Source organism: Salvelinus alpinus, chromosome 14, assembly GCF_045679555.1.
Source record: "Salvelinus alpinus chromosome 14, SLU_Salpinus.1, whole genome shotgun sequence".
Classification (NCBI taxonomy): Eukaryota; Metazoa; Chordata; class Actinopteri; order Salmoniformes; family Salmonidae; genus Salvelinus; species Salvelinus alpinus.
Window position 1 is genome coordinate 15,810,796 of NC_092099.1, and position 20,106 is coordinate 15,830,901.

At 43.5% G+C, this 20,106-nt stretch overlaps 1 protein-coding gene across 13 annotated transcripts in view; it reads left to right on the forward strand.

Moving 5' to 3' along the window:
- The window catches only part of stxbp5l (syntaxin binding protein 5L), a 232,412-nt gene extending 212,306 nt beyond the window's left edge, over positions 1-20,106 (forward strand). For 8 of the 13 annotated variants that reach the window (XM_071340638.1, XM_071340639.1, XM_071340641.1 and 5 more), the window contains 7 exons: positions 2,726-2,827; positions 4,457-4,696; positions 5,150-5,513; positions 5,681-5,846; positions 16,448-16,559; positions 16,763-16,983; positions 17,099-20,106. In XM_071340638.1, the coding sequence (XP_071196739.1) occupies positions 2,726-2,827; positions 4,457-4,696; positions 5,150-5,513; positions 5,681-5,846; positions 16,448-16,559; positions 16,763-16,983; positions 17,099-17,140 (1,247 nt within the window). In that variant the 3' untranslated portion in view covers positions 17,141-20,106. The remainder of the gene's footprint in view (positions 1-2,725; positions 2,828-4,456; positions 4,697-5,149; positions 5,514-5,680; positions 5,847-16,447; positions 16,560-16,762; positions 16,984-17,098) is intronic. The other 5 variants (XM_071340642.1, XM_071340646.1, XM_071340648.1 and 2 more) reach the window with 1 other exon arrangement.

Genomic DNA, 20,106 nt, shown 5'->3' on the forward strand with positions numbered 1-20,106 from the left:
CCACAGGCCACCGCAGGGTGTTCAGTCCTCACGCTGAGTTGTGTTTGATTAGCCGAGGCTGTCCGGAGAACAAAACATTTTAACTTGTCAAAAGTAACAGCTGCTCCCGAATTGCAAAGACAGTGGGTGATTATCAGGGATAGAAATGGACAGGGAGAGAAAGAAAACTACAAATGTATCCATGGTAACGGCAACATAAGAATCTCTATTCCTGAAGATTTCGAAACACACACACCAGCATGCACACTTTCACAAAAACTGTGTGATTGTATTCCCATTTCGTGAACAAATCCTCCATTAAGGCAGAACCCATAGAGCTGGGAGGCAGGCTGTAGTCTGCTGTGTTCCACATTAGCATACGCTCCATGTTTTAATGAAGGCCGCGGTCGCCTTTGTTACTGATCAGATTGATACTGGCATGCTATAAATGCCTATTTTACATGTATTCCCAGAGCTCCTGTGTTAGTGTTAATAAAAGCCCTTTAGAACAGAATATTAGTGCCAAAATGTAGTTTGTTCAATTTCGCTGTAACTCAGAACCTTGACTTCTGTTCATAATGGAATTAAATGACAGCAGGATGTGTGAAAGCCTTTAGTTAACCTAGATCAGCGTTGTCAACGTGTTGAAGTCGCCAGAGTGCGAAATTGGGATTCGCCTAGATAACAATGAGGAGTCATTGACCGCGCAAATAGGCCTAATACTTATTCTCTCAAAGCTTTTAACACAGTAAGGTAGTGAGAGGTTACGGTGACACACCGGAAAAATAAAAATCATTTGTAAAAGGACAGATCACCTAATTTGAACTCAAACTGTGTAACCGTATCAAAACTAGCCAACAGCTCAACAGGTGGATCTTAAAATGGTTTCCTCAAAATGTCAAAGCACATTGGAGACTAGGATTTTTTGTGCTATATATGCCCTGGGCGGTTCGCTAACTATGTTTAAATATCTTTTCCTCTCACCATGTAGACTATAGCTATGTCCTAAATGGCACCTATTGCCTTTATAGTGCGCTACTTTTAAACAGGACCCATAGGGCTCTGGTCAAAAATAGTGCACTATGTAGGGAATAGGGTGCCATTTAGGACGTAGCCAGTCTATGGCGTGTGTTATGCTGGTGCTCCCATCAGGCAGTGCGCCCCCCTACCCATTCAGTTTGTCGCTAGCGCTGGCTGGGTTACCACAGCGATGAAACAGCAGGGTCACTGGAATAATGAAAGGTCAATGAGCGGTGTGAAGGGCTGAGTTCCTGTAATGAGGCCCACACACCAGGCGACACGCCACACACACACCAGGCGACACGCCACACACACACACACACACACACACACACACACACACACACACACACACACACACACACACACACACACACACACACACACACACACACACACACACACACACACATACACCAGACGACACACACACCAGAGAAAGGGGACAGGCACAACATAAACAACACCGCCATGCCTCCCTGTCTGACAGAGAATGAAATATTAAAGTATGCAACATGAGGTAATTATGGCCTGTGAACATAGTTACAGCTTTGACATTGTTAGGAGCAAACAATGACTGTGAATGGACAAAGACATCGATCGCTGCAACCTTTTACTGCAGTGGGCTAAATCAGGGTCACACAGAGTGTTTCTTGGTAGTCTTAAACAAATCTACTTTGAAACAAAAGTATACACCTCACACACATGGTTATGGGCTTAAAAAAAAGACACCTGTACCATGTCAGAGATAGAGTTGAAATGTATCTAATTTGGAGTTTATATACATCACAGAAGACTGAAGTATAACAAAACTGTTTGACATAGAAACACCAGATTTTCGTCATTCCTCCCATGAGGCCAAAGTAGGCGCTTATGGTCCTTCACTACCTGGGTGGTATGTGGGGTATTAACTTGCTGAAGCCTATGGGTTTCATTCTAGTAGTGATGAAGTTATTGACCGAGGTGTCAGATGTAGCTCCAGGGCGTCTGTCTGTCCTCGTCTCTCCACTATACTGTCTATGTGTGTCTTGAGTCGCTGAAGCATTGCCCTCCCTCCTTACCTTCCTCTCTACTTTCCTCCCCTCCCTCCTCCCCTTCTTCTCTCCTCCTCCTCCCCTCCCTCTTCCTACTAAATCCCTGCTTGGCCCCTTTGGGGGTCCCCGTGTCTTGTCCGAGTGCCACTGTGCGTGACTTTCATTAGCTACCACCTTGAAGACTCTGTCATGCACAAACATAACCCGGACACACACAGCAGAAAATGAGCTGCCACTCTGGACACAGGCCCGACAACAAAAGCCATGACATTTTCTAGCCTCAATGCTAGCCGGCAGCGTTGTAGTGTAGTGTAGCGTCGCCCTAAACATGGCTCGGCTGTACTGCAGCCTAGAGGGATGTATTTCTCTTCATATCCCCATTGATTAGTCCCAGAAACAGGTTTCACTCGTCATGTATGGTCCGAGGAGTTTGGAGTTTCCAGCTGGTACTTTAATATAGGAGGAGGGTTAGGCAGCCGAGTTTCTTTCTGCTGGAGGGATAAAACGTCCCTGTTTCTCCCTTTTTCTTTTGTCCTAACCATGCTCATCCCAGCTGGGTTGTTTTTTTTTCTCTCCCCCTCTGTCTATCTCTGGTATTGCCGTCTGTCCCGTCTGTCCGTCTGTCGGCTGGTTTTCTGGCTGGCTTGGTTGGTGTTGGGGGTTTGGATGGGGGTTGTGATGTGGGGGAATAGGTGGCTATGCGTCCAGGAGGGCAATGCTTCAGCAGTTACATGGAGTCAGTATGTACTCCCACGACGAGCACCACACCACCTCCTACAACTGGAGCGAGAGAGGTAAGGGGGCGCAGTACACCGCCACGTGCGGCCCACTGTCCCCAACTCCGTCAGTTGGTACGTCCGTCCTGTGGCCCCACGTTGCTCTGTCACCGTCCATGTCCTGTCTAAAGATGTTCAGGGACACACGCTTGTTGCTCTTGTACTGGGGTTGATAGGATGAACACGGTTGTGTACGTTATCTTTCCATGGCTTATAGGAGTGTGTGCTGTGTCCAAGGTACAGCTGTTCTGTATGTGCTTAGTGTACTGTCCTAATGTTTGCATGCCACGGACACACATCTTTATTACTGCGTTTGCTTGTTCAGTTTTGTTTGCTTGCCTGATAATCCAAGACACTGTGAAATGCCATAAGGTGTATTAATGATGTGCTGGTGCTTTTCTTTATTCTGATACACTTTTTATTTTCTACCGTTAGTAAAGACAGAGTAGGGCAGAGAGAAAGCAGTGTTTAGCTAGAGCCCTTTCCAATTTGTTCAATTTGCTTTTTGAATGAAAATATTAAGAGTGAACCTTGGGCAATGCAGAAATCCCCAGCCGCTGTTAAGTTATAAAGTCTGTGGTGTTTGTAGAACAAGCCCAGGCAGCACATAGTCAGGTTGTAAATAATTGAGAAGTGCATGAATCATTTTTGGGCAATACAGAAATACTTTTATGGTGGAGGCAGGAGGCTAAATCTATAAATATGTAATGGAGGATCCGAATGCCTAGCAAGGCAAGGGGTCAACACATCTGTGTGTTTTGATGTGATGTGTGTGTGTGTGTGTGTGTGTGTGTGTGTGTGTGTGTGTGTGTGTGTGTGTGTGTGTGTGTGTGTGTGTGTGTGTGTGTGTGCATCCACTTATTTTGTGTGTGTACAGTATGTGTACCTGTGTTTTGTGTGTGTATGTATGCACATCAGGGTATTTCTTGAACCTGCAGTGAGTGAGAGAACATAATATGGGAAAATTCAAAAGGACAGAAATGGTTTCATACTGTGTGTTTGCTTTCATTGGTCCATAATAAAATGAGTCGTAGATGGATCAAACTGTAACTAAGCACTACAGCTGTGACTTCATGTTGGTTTGTGGTGTGTGTGTGTCTGTCTCTGCGTGTGTGTGTGTGTGTTGCACGTGTGTGTGTGCTCTCACTTGGCTGCTCGTTGTCTCTCCCCTGTTTTAAGCAGCTGTTTTTTCCCTTCTCTATGTTCCACATCTCTCTCTTCCTCGTCTTATTGCCTTGTTTCTCTTTCTGTATTTCACCCTCTGTTTTCTGTCTGTCTGCATACTCCATTGTCCTATTCCTTTTCTCGCCTTCTTCTCTCCACTCTGTCTACTGTTTTCCTTCCTTCCTTCCTTCCTTCCTTCCTTCCTTCCTTCCTTCCTTCCTTCCTTCCTTCCTTCCTTCCTTCCTTCCTTCCTTCCTTCCTTCCTTCCTTCCTTCCTTCCTTCCTTCCTTCCTTCCTTCCTTCCTTCCTTCCTTCCTTCCTTCCTTCCTTTCCTCTCTCTCTCTTTCTCTCCTTTCCTCTCTCTCTCTCTTTCTCTCCTTTCCTCTCTCTCTCTCTTTCTCTCCTTTCCTCTCTCTCTCTCTCCCTCTCCCCCCCTATGTCTCATTGTGTCTGTGTCCCTCCCCGACGTTTGCTGTAAAGCAGAAAGTAGAGAGAACTCATTCAGTCGCTCGCGGAGCTCCAGTGTGTCCAGCATCGATCGCGACACCAAGGAGTCAGTGACCACGTTGCAGTTCGGAGAGTCCTACGGCCGTAAGGGCGATGCTCTGCCTACCGCCTGCCTGTGGGTGGGCACCAGCCTGGGCGTGGTCCTGCTCCTGCCCATATCCATCCCCACAGAAGAGGAGGAGAGGATGGAGGAGCCCATCACCATGGGGCCCAGTGGTGAGCCTGTCTGCCTGAGGGAATGATAGATGGTCTGGGGGAAGGAGATCCCTAATGTGGCCTGCCTTAGCCTACGTTATTTTGATGTCATTGCCATTAGACATGCTTGTAATGGAGGAATCACTCACTGACTCACAGGGTAGGGTGTAGGGGTGCAGGTTCAACAGAGGGCATGGTGGTGGGGGGAGGGGCTTACTCATCAAGCCCACCTAAGCAACATTTGAGAAGAGATTATCGATATGCTAACGTGGGTGTGATAATGGGATTTGCAGGTAGGCATTCTTCGCTGCCCTCCTACTCTCTCATTCCATTTTAATGACTGATATTAGTCAAATTAGATAGAAAGATCTGAAAGAATTGAATGTTTGGTGAATATAGAAAATATCTCGGATGTCACATTACTGAAAGTGCTATCTTTTCTTATCTTATCTGCCTTTTCCATGGCACACCCAGGTACCGTCTTGATGCTAAAAGGCTCTGTGTTGCGATTTGCCTTCCTGGACTGTGGGGGCGCTCTCATTCAGAGTCCCTACGAGGTGTGGCGGGACCCCAACGGTCCCGAAGACCCCGACCGGCCCCGCAGGCGCAAGCTGGTCAACTTCTCCCCGTCATCATCCCAGGAGGCGTGCAGTGACGGTCACCTGGCCGTTGTGTGCTCTGAGAAGCAGGCCAAGGTCATCCTCATGCCCACCCAGGCTGTCCTGTTCACCCACAACATCACCGAGTCCTCCTTCCTCCTGCGGGCTGACGTTGTCTCCGTCTGCAACAGCGTCTGCCTCGCCTGCTTCTGCGCCAACGGACACATCATGACCCTAAGGTATACAGTCTGTCTTTCTCACGCCTCTTAAAAGCTGTCTTGGTTGTGTTCCCTTGATGGATAGAAAATACCTGTCGTTCTGTCGTATTCCTACAGGCCCGTGAGATTACTTCTACTACTACTACCCTTGACAGCGTTGTGCTTTTTCTGTTGTTGCCTCCTCCCAGTTTGCCCAGTCTAAGACCCCTGATGGATATCAACTACCTTCCCCTGACCGACTTGCGTATCGCCCGGACCTTTGTCTTCACTAACGGAGGCCAGGCCCTATATCTGAGCTCTCCTACAGAGATACAGCGCCTCACATACAGCCAGGAGATGACGGACAACCTACAGGTCAGCACCCATCTGTGTGTGCATTTGTGTACTGTGAAGGTTAGAATAATCTGTATTTGTTTGTTTGTGTGTGTGTGTGTGTGTGTGTGTGTGTGTGTGTGTGTGTGTGTGTGTGTGTGTGTGTGTGTGTGTGTGTGTGTGTGTGTGTGTGTGTGTGTGTGTGTGTGTGTGTGTGTGTGTGTGTGTGTGTGTGTGTGTGCGCGTGTGTGCGCGTGCGTGTGCGCATCTGTGCATGTGTTTGTGTGTCTATCCTTGGTAATCTCATTGCTCTGTAGGTATGGCAGCACATTGCGTCCTGCAGCTTAGGCAGAGTGATTTCTCAGAGCCAGTGGTGCAGTAAATATATGGGTGCTATAATTGATACCTTTGCTAAAGCCCAATCGTGACAGTGGCCATTGAAGTGAAATGTCACGCTTGTCATGTGTGGTTTGAGCTCCACTGCGCTGACTCCATGGTGGTGGAGTGTGTGTGTGTGCAGTGTTGGAGAGTAGTGAACTACATGTAGTTCAACTAGAAACTCAACTATATTTTGCAGTAGCTTGGTGGTAGTTGAACTACATTCTAATCTAGGTAGTGCTTTCAGTAGTTAATGACTTTTCTGTCATGTAGCGCTGTAGCTAACTACTGGAACTACACACTATAAATTCAGCAAAGATCAAATAAAATATGGTTGGCAGGAATTTCCTTTCTTTTTCGGCAGCAGACCTGCCTAATTCTCACTTGAAACTAAACGCTGACATTCTGTACATTACCATAGAAAAATGGACGACGGAGTGGAGTGGAGTTTTCACTAATGAATCCCACTTATACCACAGTGGCAAAATAAAACAACATTAAAGCACACATTTACTGGTAGAAATAACATTTTCTTTGTTGATATATATATAAAAAAAGCAAAATCATACTTTCTCATCTTTTGTTTGCGGTCATTTGTTAGATTAGTTCTATATCTAGAGACAAGACCCAGATGTTAGTTCTATATCTAGAGACAAGACCCAGACGTTAGTTCTATATCTAGAGACAAGACCCAGACGTTAGTTCTATATCTAGAGACAAGACCCAGACGTTAGTTCTATTAGTTCTATATCTAGAGACAAGACCCAGATGTTAGTTCTATTAGTTCTATATCTAGAGACAAGACCCAGACGTTAGTTCTATTAGTTCTATATCTAGAGACAAGACCCAGACATTAGTTCTATATCTAGAGACAAGACCCAGATGTTAGTTCTATTAGTTCTATATCTAGAGACAAGACCCAGACGTTAGTTCTATTAGTTCTATATCTAGAGACAAGACCCAGACGTTAGTTCTATATCTAGAGACAAGACCCAGACATTAGTTCTATATCTAGAGACAAGACCCAGACGTTAGTTCTATTAGTTCTATATCTAGATACAAGACCCAGACGTTAGTTCTATTAGTTCTATATCTAGATACAAGACCCAGACGTTAGTTCTATTAGTTCTATATCTAGAGACAAGACCCAGACGTTAGTTCTATTAGTTCTATATCTAGAGACAAGACCCAGACGTTAGTTCTATTAGTTCTATATCTAGAGACAAGACCCAGACGTTAGTTCTATTAGTTCTATATCTAGAGACAAGACCCAGACGTTAGTTCTATTAGTTCTATATCTAGAGACAAGACCCAGACGTTAGTTCTATTAGTTCTATATCTAGAGACAAGACCCAGACGTTAGTTCTATTAGTTCTATATCTAGAGACAAGACCCAGTCGTTAGTTCTATTAGTTCTATTACTTCTATATCTAGAGACAAGACCCAGTCGTTAGTTCTATATCGAGAGACAACACCCAGTCGTTAGTTCTATTAGTCATATATCTAGAGACAATACCCAGTCGTTAGTTCTATATCTAGAGACAAGACCCAGCCTTTAGTTCTAGTAGTTCTATATCTAGAGACAACACCCAGTTGTTAGTTCTATTAGTTCTATTAGTTCTATATCTAGAGACAAGACCCAGTCATTAATTATATTAGTTCTACAGCTAGAGACAAGACCCATTTGTTAGTTCTGTTAGTTCTATTACTTCTATATCTAGAGACAAGACCCAGTCGTTAGTTCTATTAGTTCTATATCTAGAAACAACACCCAGCCGTTAGTTCTATATCTAGAGACAAGACCCAGTCGTTAGTTAAATTAGTTCTATATCTTGAGACAAGATCCAGTCGTTAGTTCTCTATCTAGAGACAAGACCCAGTCGTTAGTTCTATATCTAGAGACAAGACCCAGTTGTTAGTTCTATTAGTTCTATATCTAAGACCCAGTCGTTAGTTAGATTCAGTTTTTTTTTCTAACGGATAGTGTAACTTAATGTATTGCAGTGTGAAGGAATTGGTATCTAGGAAAACTATATTTTCAGAGTAGCTTTCCCAACACTGTGTGTTTGTGTGAGGTGTGTGTGTGTGTGTGTGTGTTGCTAGAGAGCCATCACAACAAACACACACTAATAAGAGCAGACATTGGTGGAGCTCCAGCTTCAGACATGCAGTCTTTCTCATCCAGCAACATGACTGAACATGCAGCATAATCCTACTGCCATCTGCTGGCACAGTAAAACACCAACACCGATATGCTTCTCAGCAAGCTCCTTCTTTAAATTGGCAGACAAGTGATGATTTTGCCCTTCACCTACAATATTTCAAACCTGTTTCATCAACAACGTGCTTTTTTAGCCAACTTGCAATTCCTAAATATCCACAAATCCCATTGTGCATATTCTGCTGTTGTGTGTCTTTGGTTCAATATGACTGTTTTACTGTGTGTTTCTGTTGGTTAGTTATGACTGTGTTATGACTGTTTTACTGTGTTTATGTTGGTTAGTTATGACTGTGTTATGACTGTTTTACTGTGTTTATGTTGGTTAGTTATGACTGTGTTATGACTGTTTTACTGTGTTTATGTTGGTTAGTTATGACTGTGTTATGACTGTTTTACTGTGTTTATGTTGGTTAGTTATGACTGTGTTATGACTGTTTTACTGTGTTTATGTTGGTTAGTTATGACTGTGTTATGACTGTTTTACTGTGTTTATGTTGGTTAGTTATGACTGTGTTATGACTGTTTTACTGTGTTTATGTTGGTTAGTTATGACTGTGTTATGACTGTTTTACTGTGTTTATGTTGGTTAGTTATGACTGTGTTATGACTGTTTTACTGTGTTTATGTTGGTTAGTTATGACTGTGTTATGACTGTTTTACTGTGTTTATGTTGGTTAGTTATGACTGTGTTATGACTGTTTTACTGTGTTTATGTTGGTTAGTTATGACTGTGTTATGACTGTTTTACTGTGTTTATGTTGGTTAGTTATGACTGTGTTATGACTGTTTTACTGTGTTTATGTTGGTTAGTTATGACTGTGTTATGACTGTTTTACTGTGTTTATGTTGGTTAGTTATGATTGTGTGTGTGTGTGTTTGTTGGTTAGAAATGTGTATTAATGTGTGTGTATTAATTTGTGTGTGTGTGTACTTATGTGTGTGCAGGTATTAATGTGTGTGTATTAATCTGTGTGGTGTGTGTGTGTGTATTAATATGTGTGGTGTAGAGGTCGACCGATGATGATTTTTCAACGCCGATACCGATACTGATTATTAGAGGACCAAAAAAAGCCGATACCGATTAATTGGACGATTCTTTTATATATATATTTGTAATAATGACAATTACAACAATACTGAATGAACAATGAACACTTTTATTTTAACTTAATATAATACATCAATAAAATCAATTTAGTCTCAAATAAATAATGAAACATGTTCAATTTGGTTTAAATAATGCAAAACCAAAGTGTTGGAGAAGAAAGTAAAAGTGCAATATGTGACGTGTAAAAAAGCTAATGTTTAAGATCCTTGCTCAGAACATGAGAACATATGAAAGCTGGTGGTTTCTTTTAACATGAGTCTTCAATATTCCCAGGTAAGAAGTTTTAGGTTGTAGTTATTATTGGACTATTTCTCTCTATACCATTTGTATTTCATATACCTTTGACTATTGGATGTTCTAATAGGTACTTTAGTATTGCCAGCCTAATCTCGGGAGTTGATAGGCTTGAAGTCATAAACAGCGCAATGTTGAACCATTGTGAAAAGCTGCTGGCAAACGCAGTAAAGTTAATTCCGTGTAAAGCTAATTACACTGAACCCAAACCGGCTGCGCGCTTGCGCCATCGTGCGCTATCGTGCATACATTTATTTTGTCCCCCTACACCAAACTCGATCACTACATGCATGTTAAAATATCAAAACAAACTCTGAACCATTGACATTAATTTGGGGACAGGTCGAAAAGCATTAAACATGTATGGCAATTTAGCTAGTTAGCTTGCACTTGCTAGCTAATTTGTCCTGGGATATAAACATTGAGTTGTTATTTTACCTGAAATGCACAAGGTCCTCTACTCCGACAATTAATCCACACATAAAACGGCCAACCGAATCATTTCTAGTCATCTCTCCTCCTTCCAGGCTTTTTCATCTTTGAATTTATATGGTGATTGGCATCTACACTTTCATAGTATTACCACGACAACTGGCAAAACAGTTCGTCTTTCAATCACCCACGTGGGTATAACCAATGAGGAGATGGCACGTGGGTACCTGCTTCTATAAACCAATGAGGAGATGGGAGAGGCAGGACTTGCAGCGCAATCTGCGTCAGAAATAGAAAGGAGTTCTGTTTTAGCCCTTGGTATCGCAGACACAAGAGAAGTGACACAATTTCCCTAGTAAAAAGAAATTCATGTTAGCAGGCAATATTAACTAAATATGCAGGTTTAAAAATATATACTTGTGTATTGATTTTAAGAAAGCATTGATGTTTATGGTTAGGTACACATTAGTGCAACAACAGTGCTATTTTCGTGAATGCGCTTGTTAAATCACCCGTTTGGCGAAGTAGGCTATGATTCAATGATAAATTAACAGGCACCGCATCGATTATATGCAAAGCAGGACAAGCTAGATAAACTAGTAATATCATCAACCATGTGTAGTTAACTAGTGATTATGTTAAGATTGATTGTTTTTTATAAGATACGTTTAATGCTAGCACCTTACCTTGGCTTCTTGCTGCACTCGCATAACAGGTAGTCAGCCTGCCACGCAGTCTCCTCGTGGAGTGCAATGTAATCGGCCATGATCGGTGTCCAAAAATGCCGATTACCGATTGTTATGAAAACTTGAAATCGGCCCTAATTAATCGGCCATTCCGATTAATCGGTCGACCTCTAGTGTGGTGTATATTAATGTGTGTGTGTGTGTGTATTAATGTGTGTGTCAAATGAAATCAAATTTTATTTGTCACACGTGCCAAATGCTGAAGGGCTTACTTACGAGCCCTTTACCAGCAAGGCACTTAAAGTAAGAAAATTAACAAATAGATAAAAATAAAATAGTAACACAATAAAATAACAATAACAAGACTATATACAGGCTATATACTGTACAAGGTATACTGTAGTCAGTGTACTGGGGTTCGAGGTAGTTTGATTGAGATAATATGTACATGTAGGTTTGGTTAGGTGATTGATTCAAGTACTATGTACATGTAGGTAGGGGGTGAAAAGCAGAAAGTTTGGATAGCCATTTAATTAACTGTTCAGCAGTCATGGCTTTGGGGTGAAAAAGGTCTTGTCAATGTAAATTGTCCGGTGGCGAGGGGTAGAAGCTGTTGAGGAGCCTTTTGGTCCTAGACTTGTGCCTCCAGTACGCTTGCTGTGCGGTAGCAGAGAAAAAGTCTATAACTTGGGTGACTGGAATCTCTGACAATTTTATGGGCTTTCCTCTGACACCGCCTATTATATGGGTCCTGGATGGCATGAAGCTTGGCCCCAGTGATGTACTGGGCCGTACGCACTACCCTCTGTAGCGCCTTACGGTCAGATGCCGAGCAGTTGCCATACCAAGCGGTGATGCAACCAGTCAGGATACTCTCGATGGTTCAGCTGTAGAACCTTTTGAGGATCTGGAGACCCATGCCAAATATTTTCAGTCTCCTGAGAAAAAGGTTTTGTCGTGCCCTCTTCACGGCTGTCTTGGTATGTTTGGACCATGATAGTTCGTTGGTGATGTGGACACCAAGGAACTTGAAACTCTCAACCCACTCCACTGCAGCCCCGTCGATGTTAACGGGGGCCTGTTCGGCCCGCCTTTTCCTGTAGTCCACGATCAGCTCCTTTGTCTTGCTCACATTGAGGGAGAGGTTGTTGTCCTGGCACCACACTGCCAGTTCTCTGACCTCCTCCCTATAGGCCGTCTCATCGTTGTCGGTGATCAGGCCTACCACTGTTGTGTCGTCAGCAAACTTAATGATGGTGTTGGAGTCGTGTTTGGCCATGCAGTCGTGGATGAACAGGGAATACAGGAGGGGACTAAATACACCCCCCTGTGGGGCCACAGTGTTAAGGATCAGCGTGGCAGACGTATTGTTGCCTACTCTTACCACCTGGGGGGCGGCCCGTCAGGAAGTCCAAGATCCAGTTGCAGAGGGAGGTGTTAAGTCCCAAAGTCCTTAGCTTAGTGATGAGCTTCGCGGGCACTATGGTGTTGAACAATGAGCTGTAGTCAATGAACAGCATTCTCACATAGGTGTTTCTTTTGTCCAGGTGAGAAAGTACAGTGTGGAGTGCAATTGAGATCTGTGGATCTATTGGGGCGGTATGCGAATTGGAGTGGGTCTAGGGTGTCCGGGAGGATGCTGTTGATGTGAGCCATGACCAGCCTTTCAAAGCACTTCATGGCTACTGATGTGAGTGCCAGGGGGCGGTAATCATTTAGGCAGGTTACCTTCGCTTCCTTGGGCACAGGGACTATGGTGGTCTGCTTGAAACATGTAGGTATTACAGACTCGGTCAGGGAGAGGTTGAAAATGTCAGTGAAGACACTTGACAGGTGGTCCGTTCATGCTTTGAGTACACGTCCTGGTAATCCGTCTGGCCCAGCAACTTTGTGAATGTTGACCTGTTTAAAGGTTTTGTTCACATCGGCTACCGAGAGCGTTATCACACAGTCATCCTGAACAGCTGGTGCTCTTGTGCATGCTTCAGTGTTGCCTGCCTCGACGCGAGCATAAAAGGCATTTAGCTTGTCTGTTAGGCTCGCGTCACTGGGCAGCTCGCGTCTGGTTTTCACTTTGTAGTCCGTAATAGTTTTCAAGCCCAGCCACATCCGACGAGCGTCAGAGCCGGTGTAGTAGGATTTTCAATCTTAATCCTGTATTGATGATTTGCTTGTTTGATGGTTCATCTGAGGGCATAACAGGATTTCTTATAAGAGTCCGGATTAGTCTCCCGCTCCTTGAAAGCGGCAGCTCTAGCCTTTAGCTCGATGTGGATGTTGCCTGTAATCCATGGCTTCTGGTTGGGATATGTCGACCCCACAGTGACTGTATGTACGTCATCAATGCACTTATTGATGAAGCCGATGACTGAGGTGGTGTATTCCTCAATGGCATTGGATGAATCCCGGAAAATATTCCAATCTGTGCTAGCAAACAGTCCTGTAGTGTAGCATCCGGGTCATCTGACCACTTCCGCATTGAGCGAGTCACTGGTACTTCCTGCTTTAGCTTTTGCTTGTAAGCAGGAATCAGGAGGATAGAATTATGGTCAGATTTGCCAAATGGAGGGCGGGGGAGAGCTTTGTATGCATCTCTGTGTGTGGAATAAAGGTGGCCTAGGATTTTTTTCCCCTGGTTGCACATGTGACATGCTGGTATTTTTTTTTTTTTAACTGCATTAAAGTCCCCGGCCACTAGGAGCGCCGCTTCTGGGTGAGTATTTTCTTCTTTGCTTATGGCCTTATAGAGATGGTTGAGAGCGGTCTTAGTGCCAGCTTTGCTTTGTGGTGGTAAATAGACGGCTACAAATAATACATATGAGAACTCTCTTGGTAGATCGTGTGGTTGACAGCGTATCATAAGGTACTCTACCTCAGGCGAGCAATACCTCAAGACTTCTTTAATGTTAGACATCGTGCCCCAGCTGTTATTGACAAAAAGACACACACCCCCACCCCTCATCTTACCAGAGGTAGCGTCTCTGTTCTGCCGGTGCGTGAAAAATCCCGGCAGCTCTATACTGTCCGTTTCTTCGCTCAGCCACGTCTCGGTGAAACATAAGATGTTACAGTTTTTAATGTCCTGTTGGTAGGATAATCTTAATGGTAGGCCATCAATTTTATTTTCCAACGATTGCATGTTAGCAAGAAGAATGGAAGGCATTGGGAGTTTGCTCGCTCGCCTCCGGATTCTCAGAAGGATCCCCATTCTGCGTCCCCTTTTCCGGCGTCTTTTCTTCACGCAAAAGGCGTGGATCTGGGCCTGTTCCAGTGAAAGCAGGATATCCTTCTCGTCGGACTCGTTAAAGGAAAAAGTTATATTTGCATGATTTAGCATAATTAATAACTACCGTTGGTTCGACTGACCAATACCTCACAAGGCTTTCTCTCTCTCCAAGTTGAGACCTTGAAACTGAGATACCTCGGTTGATCCCGTAGCAATATTCTGGGCGTACTGCCAAGTTGAGGAACAGTGATAGTGAGGATTCCTCCATACACGATCAGTCATTCACCCGCATGAACCTTCCCAATTAGTTATTAGAAAGTAGCATTGATTTGATACATAAACCATAACATTTCCCTCACAAACCCTTTCCACAGACCCTTTATGGAACCATAAAGGGTTCTACCTGGAACCAAAAAGGTTTCTCCTATGGAGACACCTGCAGAACCCTTTTTCCTATGAGTGTACAAGCTGTTCAGGAGCCTTTTGGTACCAGACTTGGCGTTCCGATACCACTTGCCGTGTGGTACCAGAGAGCACAGACTGTGACTGACAAATGTTAGGGCCTTCCTCTGACACCGCCTGGTATAGAGGTCCTGGGTGACAGAGAGCTCGGCCACAGTGATGTACTGGGCCGTACGCACTACCCTCTGTAGCACCTTGCGGTCAGATGCCGAGCGGTTGCCATACCAAGCGGTGAAGAGGTGTTGTCGTGCCCTCTTCATGATGGTGTTGGTGTGTTTGGACCATGATATGTCCTTTAGAGATGTGGACACCGAGGAACTTGAAGCTCTCGACCGTCACCGCTACAGCCCTGTCGATGTGAATGGGAGCGTGCTCAGCCCTCGGTTTCCTGTAGTCCACGATCAGCTCCTTTGTCTTGCTGACGTTGAGGGAGAGGTTGTTGTCCTGACCTCCTCCCTGTAGGCTGTCACAACGTCGATGGTTATCAGGCTTAACACCGTCGTGTCGTCAGCAAACATAATGATGGCGTCAGAGCTGGTGTAGTACGATTCGATCTTAGTCCTGTATTGATGCTTTGCCTGTTTGATGGTTCTTTGGAGGGTGTAGCGGGTTTTCTTATAAGCGTCCAGATTTGTATCCCACTCCTTGAAAGCGGCAGCTCTAGCCATTCCCTCAGTGAGGATGTTACCTGTAATCCAATGCTTCTGGATGGGATATGTACGTACTGTCACTGTGGGGATTACGTTGTCGATGCACTTACTAATTAAGCCGGTGACTGATGTGGTAAACTCCTCAATGTCTTCGGATGAATCCCGGAACATATTCCAATCTGTGCTAGCGAAACTGTCCTGTAGCTTAGTGTCCGCTTCATCTGACCACTTCCGTATTGAGTTCATGACTTGTACTTCTTGTTTGAGTTTTTGCTTGTAAGCAGGAATCAGGAATATAGAGTTATGGTCAGAGGTAATCTAGAGTTTATTCATTTTTCACCTCTAGTTACACAAGAGACATGCTGGTAGAAATTTGGTCAAATGGATTTCAGTTTCCCTGCATTAAAATCCCTGGCCACTAGGAGTGCCACATCTAGGTGAGCTTATGGCTTTATACAACTCGTTGAGAGCGGTCTTAGTGCCAGCATTTGTTTGAAAAATATAGATTAAAACTATTTTGGTAAATAGTGTGTTCTACAGCTTATCATGAGGTCTTCTAACTCAGACGAGCAGAACATTGAGACTTCCTTAATATTAGAGATCGCGCAACAACTGTTGTTGACAAAGAGACAGACTGTTATGCCTTGCCAATGTATAGAAAAAACAGCTAGATTTATATATTCCTTGTTCAGCTACGACTCGGTGAAACATTGGATATTACAGTTCTTCTGATCACATTGATAGGATAGTCTCGGATGGAGCTCATCCAGTTTATTTTCCAGTGATTGCACGTTCACCAATAGAACGGAGGGCAATGGCGACTCATCCACTCGCGGCCTCATTAGATATCCCGCACCCCGACCTCTATAGCGCCGTCTCCGCCTCCTCCGAATGACGGGGATTTGGGACTGGTCTGGGATGAGCATTATATCCTTCGCCTCCGATTAGTTGAAATAGAAGTCCTCATCCAAATCGAGGTTAGTAATCGCTGTTTTAATGTCCATAAGCTCTTTTCGGTCATATGCAACGATTATGTACAAAAAAAAGTTAGGAACACTGCAAAAAAACACACAAAATATCAAAACTGGTCAGGAGCTCATAAAACGGCGGACATTCCCTCCGGCGCCATTCTTCTGTGTGTAATAATGTGTGTGTGTGTATTAATGTGTGCGGTGTGTTGATTCAGGACATGCTGGGGGAGCTGTTCACTCCTATAGAAACACCAGAGGCCCAGAACAAAGGATTCCTCAAGGGCTTCTTCGGGGGCAATGCCCAGACCTTCGACAGAGAGGAGCTGTGTAGGTTACCTTCTACATTTTATGTGTGTTATTTATGTGTACCAAGTAAGTATGTGAGAGACAGTTTGACACACATGAACCTTTCCTACCCTTTATCTTTTCATTTCTCTCTTCGTCTCGCTCCTATCCATCTCTCCAATTTCTCTTTCTAAATATCTCTCTCTTTCTATCATCTCCCTCCCCTCCTCTCCATCTCCCTATAGTTGGGGAGGCAGCAGCGGGTAAGGCCTCTCGGAGTTTGGCCCAGCACATCCCTGGTCCAATGGGATTGGAGAACATGAAGACTGCAGCCGGCGGCGTCGTGGGGGACCTGGCCCGAGCCCGCATCGCCCTGGACCAGAGAGGAGAGAGGCTGGGCGAGCTGGAGGAACGCACCGCCCTCATGATGAACAGCGCCGAGACCTTCTCCACACACGCCCACCAGGTACGACCCCCAAGCCAGTGATTGTGTGATGAAGCAACTTTGGAAAAGCAAGAGGGTTGTGTTATAAGGTGATACGCATCTTACCCTGTGTCTCTTTTCTATCTGTTCTCCACAGGTGATGCTGAAACAAAAGGACAAGAAATGGTATCAGCTTTAAAGGCAGGACAGCGGGCTGTGACTGCCCCTCCACCTGGTGGGGGGGGCACTATGCTGGGACATGGACCTTTACTCGACGGACATGAGAGCGATAGAGAGAGACACAAGAGGGACTTTGTGTTAATGGGCCTCTCTGTAGGCCGTCTGTACATCATTGTCACAAGACTTGGACAGAGGGCAGTCACTTATCTAGACTATAGTGAGATGGACACAGACCAGGAAGTAAGTTGGTACGACAGGGGAACCCAAAGTGGATGATGACAGTCCATCAGTGTGTGTGGGTGGGTTACCCAGATCTTGCTGTGTAGATACTCTAAAGTTAATAATCCAACAAGACTGCATGAAACTAAACAGATGAATACAAAAAAAAGTTAAACTGCAATATTAAAAAGCAGCATGCTACTTTAACAGAGGGAAATAAAACAAAATAAAACTTTTATTTAATAATATAAGCCAACAACAGAAAGTATGAAAAAAACTTTATATTTTTTGAAATATGGAAAAAAATATATATAAAAACGAAAATGTATTCCTGCATAGCTATAAAGCCACATTTCTTTTTTTAGCCTTTTTTATTACTTTCATTTGGTTTTTGAACACATTCTGAACACACACATAATTTCAGTCTCAATACTTTCTTTACACAATACTACTACTGATGATACTATTCATATTCCCACCATTAGACACTGAGCTCAAACTATATCGTTATCCAAGATCTCTGTGGTGTACACACAGTGCAAAAACACAATCTAGTTTTTCAACGTATACCACTCCACACATTCTGAACAACAGAATTGTCAATTTTACTGGCACTAATTTCATTCTCTTGGCTGCTACTACTGACTATACCTGTTACCAGAAAAAAAGGTACATTTCACCCCCCCTGCCAGAAATGTGTGAACACAGAGAATATATTGATTAATAATGTGTGAACACAGAGAATATATTGATTAATAATGTGTGAACACAGAGAATATATTGATTAATAATGTGTGAACGGTCATGGAAATTAGTTGGCTGAGGTGCCACGGTGATAGTAGACTGTGAGGTCTGGACTGAGTGTGTTTATATTTCTAATCTGAACATATATAACATCATGTAATAATTCACGTGCCATAAATCAAGATGGGTGAAGCCCCTTACTGTAAACTAGCAAAGAGCTAATACTATGTGGTAGTAATGATGTGTTTGCTGTAGATAAGAGTAGGCTAGCTGAGCCCAACTTTTCAGTATGGCCGTTGACACTCTTCTTTTAATGTTTTGTTTTTGTTGTTGTTTGTTGCTTCTTCATTGGAATCTTCTGCTGCCTTTCTCATATTATGTATGAGTTTGTTGAGCCAGTGTGTGTCTCAAGCAAGCCCATGTAAAGACAAAACTCTTACTCTTTCTTCTGCCAAAGCAATTCACGAATGAAGGTGTCAGTTGGAGGATTGTGTCATTATATGTTATTGTGGGTGGTGGGTCCCGTGTTTACATTTTGGTATCCAGAATGGTCCTCTTTTACACGTTGATGAGAAAACTATGCTTCAGAAGTCTCCAGGGGTCATGTTGAACAGGAGTAGGCCTAGCTAAAAGACTGAGGTAGTGTCAGATCCATCTAAACACTATTACCATTCCGGATCAAAAATATCCTGCGGTCGGTCCGTGTTGTTGATCTATATGGAGAAATGGAATAAGAGCCAGACTAACAATAGCCTACCATCATGAGTCTTGCGGTTGTCAGGTGTCGTTGGCACATACAGTATACGGATCTTCTATGTTACACATATTGGTACATGTAAGGAATCCAGACTGATATGAGTTTGAAGCAAAGGTGTTTCTATTCTTCGTTTTACTCGTAATTGCTCTTGATGACCTTAATGTAACCCCCCTTATCCTCACCCCCTAGTGGATGGTGGTAGCCTCTTCTCTCCTAAATGATCATCTATGTACAAAGATTGTTCTATGATACATGTTATTGTATATGTTGTACAAGTCAATAAGTGTACACGTAACACTGACAAGTCCTCTCGTAACTGACCAAATGTGACATGACAATACCATCATTTATTTTTCTGTTTTCAAAGGTTATGTTTGTATTTTCAAATGATATAGGAAAGTCTAAATGATTGTTATGACCACAACAGTTACTCCCTCTCCCTCACCGACGCTCACATATCCACCCTGCCTTGAACCACAGAAAGGTGGTTACCATGACCATACAGGCAACCATTCTCTCACACAACATATGTTACACAACACAGCTGAAACACACACACGCACACACAGGTAAAAAACCTGCATTATCACTATTCATTTCACTCTGCTCCTTCTCAGGCTAGTGAGACATTCCTAAAGGACAGACAGTCTACTGAACTGGGAGCCAGTCAGTCGTAGACCCTAGAAAGAGTTGGATTCGACTGCCTGGCTGCTTTCCAGGCCAATATGAAGGCCATTGTCCATAACTGAATGTGGTGGTCTAATGAAGAGGGAACAGATCTATTTCTCTATGTGTACTATACCGTCCCTGAGGTTTGTGTCGAGTTAGTACCGTAACTTCAATGGCTGAGAAAAATGAAAAACGTGACTTCTACTGACATAAAGGGTGTTTTGTTTGTAGTTTTGTTTTTGTTTTTATATCAACTGTACAACAACGCTGGCTGGGAGTAAAGAAAAACACAAAAACATAGAAAAATGGGATATTCTTTCTCTGTAGGTGTCTGTTAAATGAATCATGGTACTGTACCTGGTTATTCTGGCTGTGTCTAAAGTCACTGGAACTCTTGTCCACACTGTTGTTTCCTGGCCAAGCCAACCGTTTCTCTGGTTTTCTCAATGATGGCAGCAAAGTTTGTCTTGTTTAAATGGATTCTACCACCTTTTGTTCTTATTGATATTATAGTAGTGTAATAGAGATTACTGAAAAAAGTACTGAAAATATGTTGATGCAAATCAAACATTCAAATAAACATTGATTGATGTACA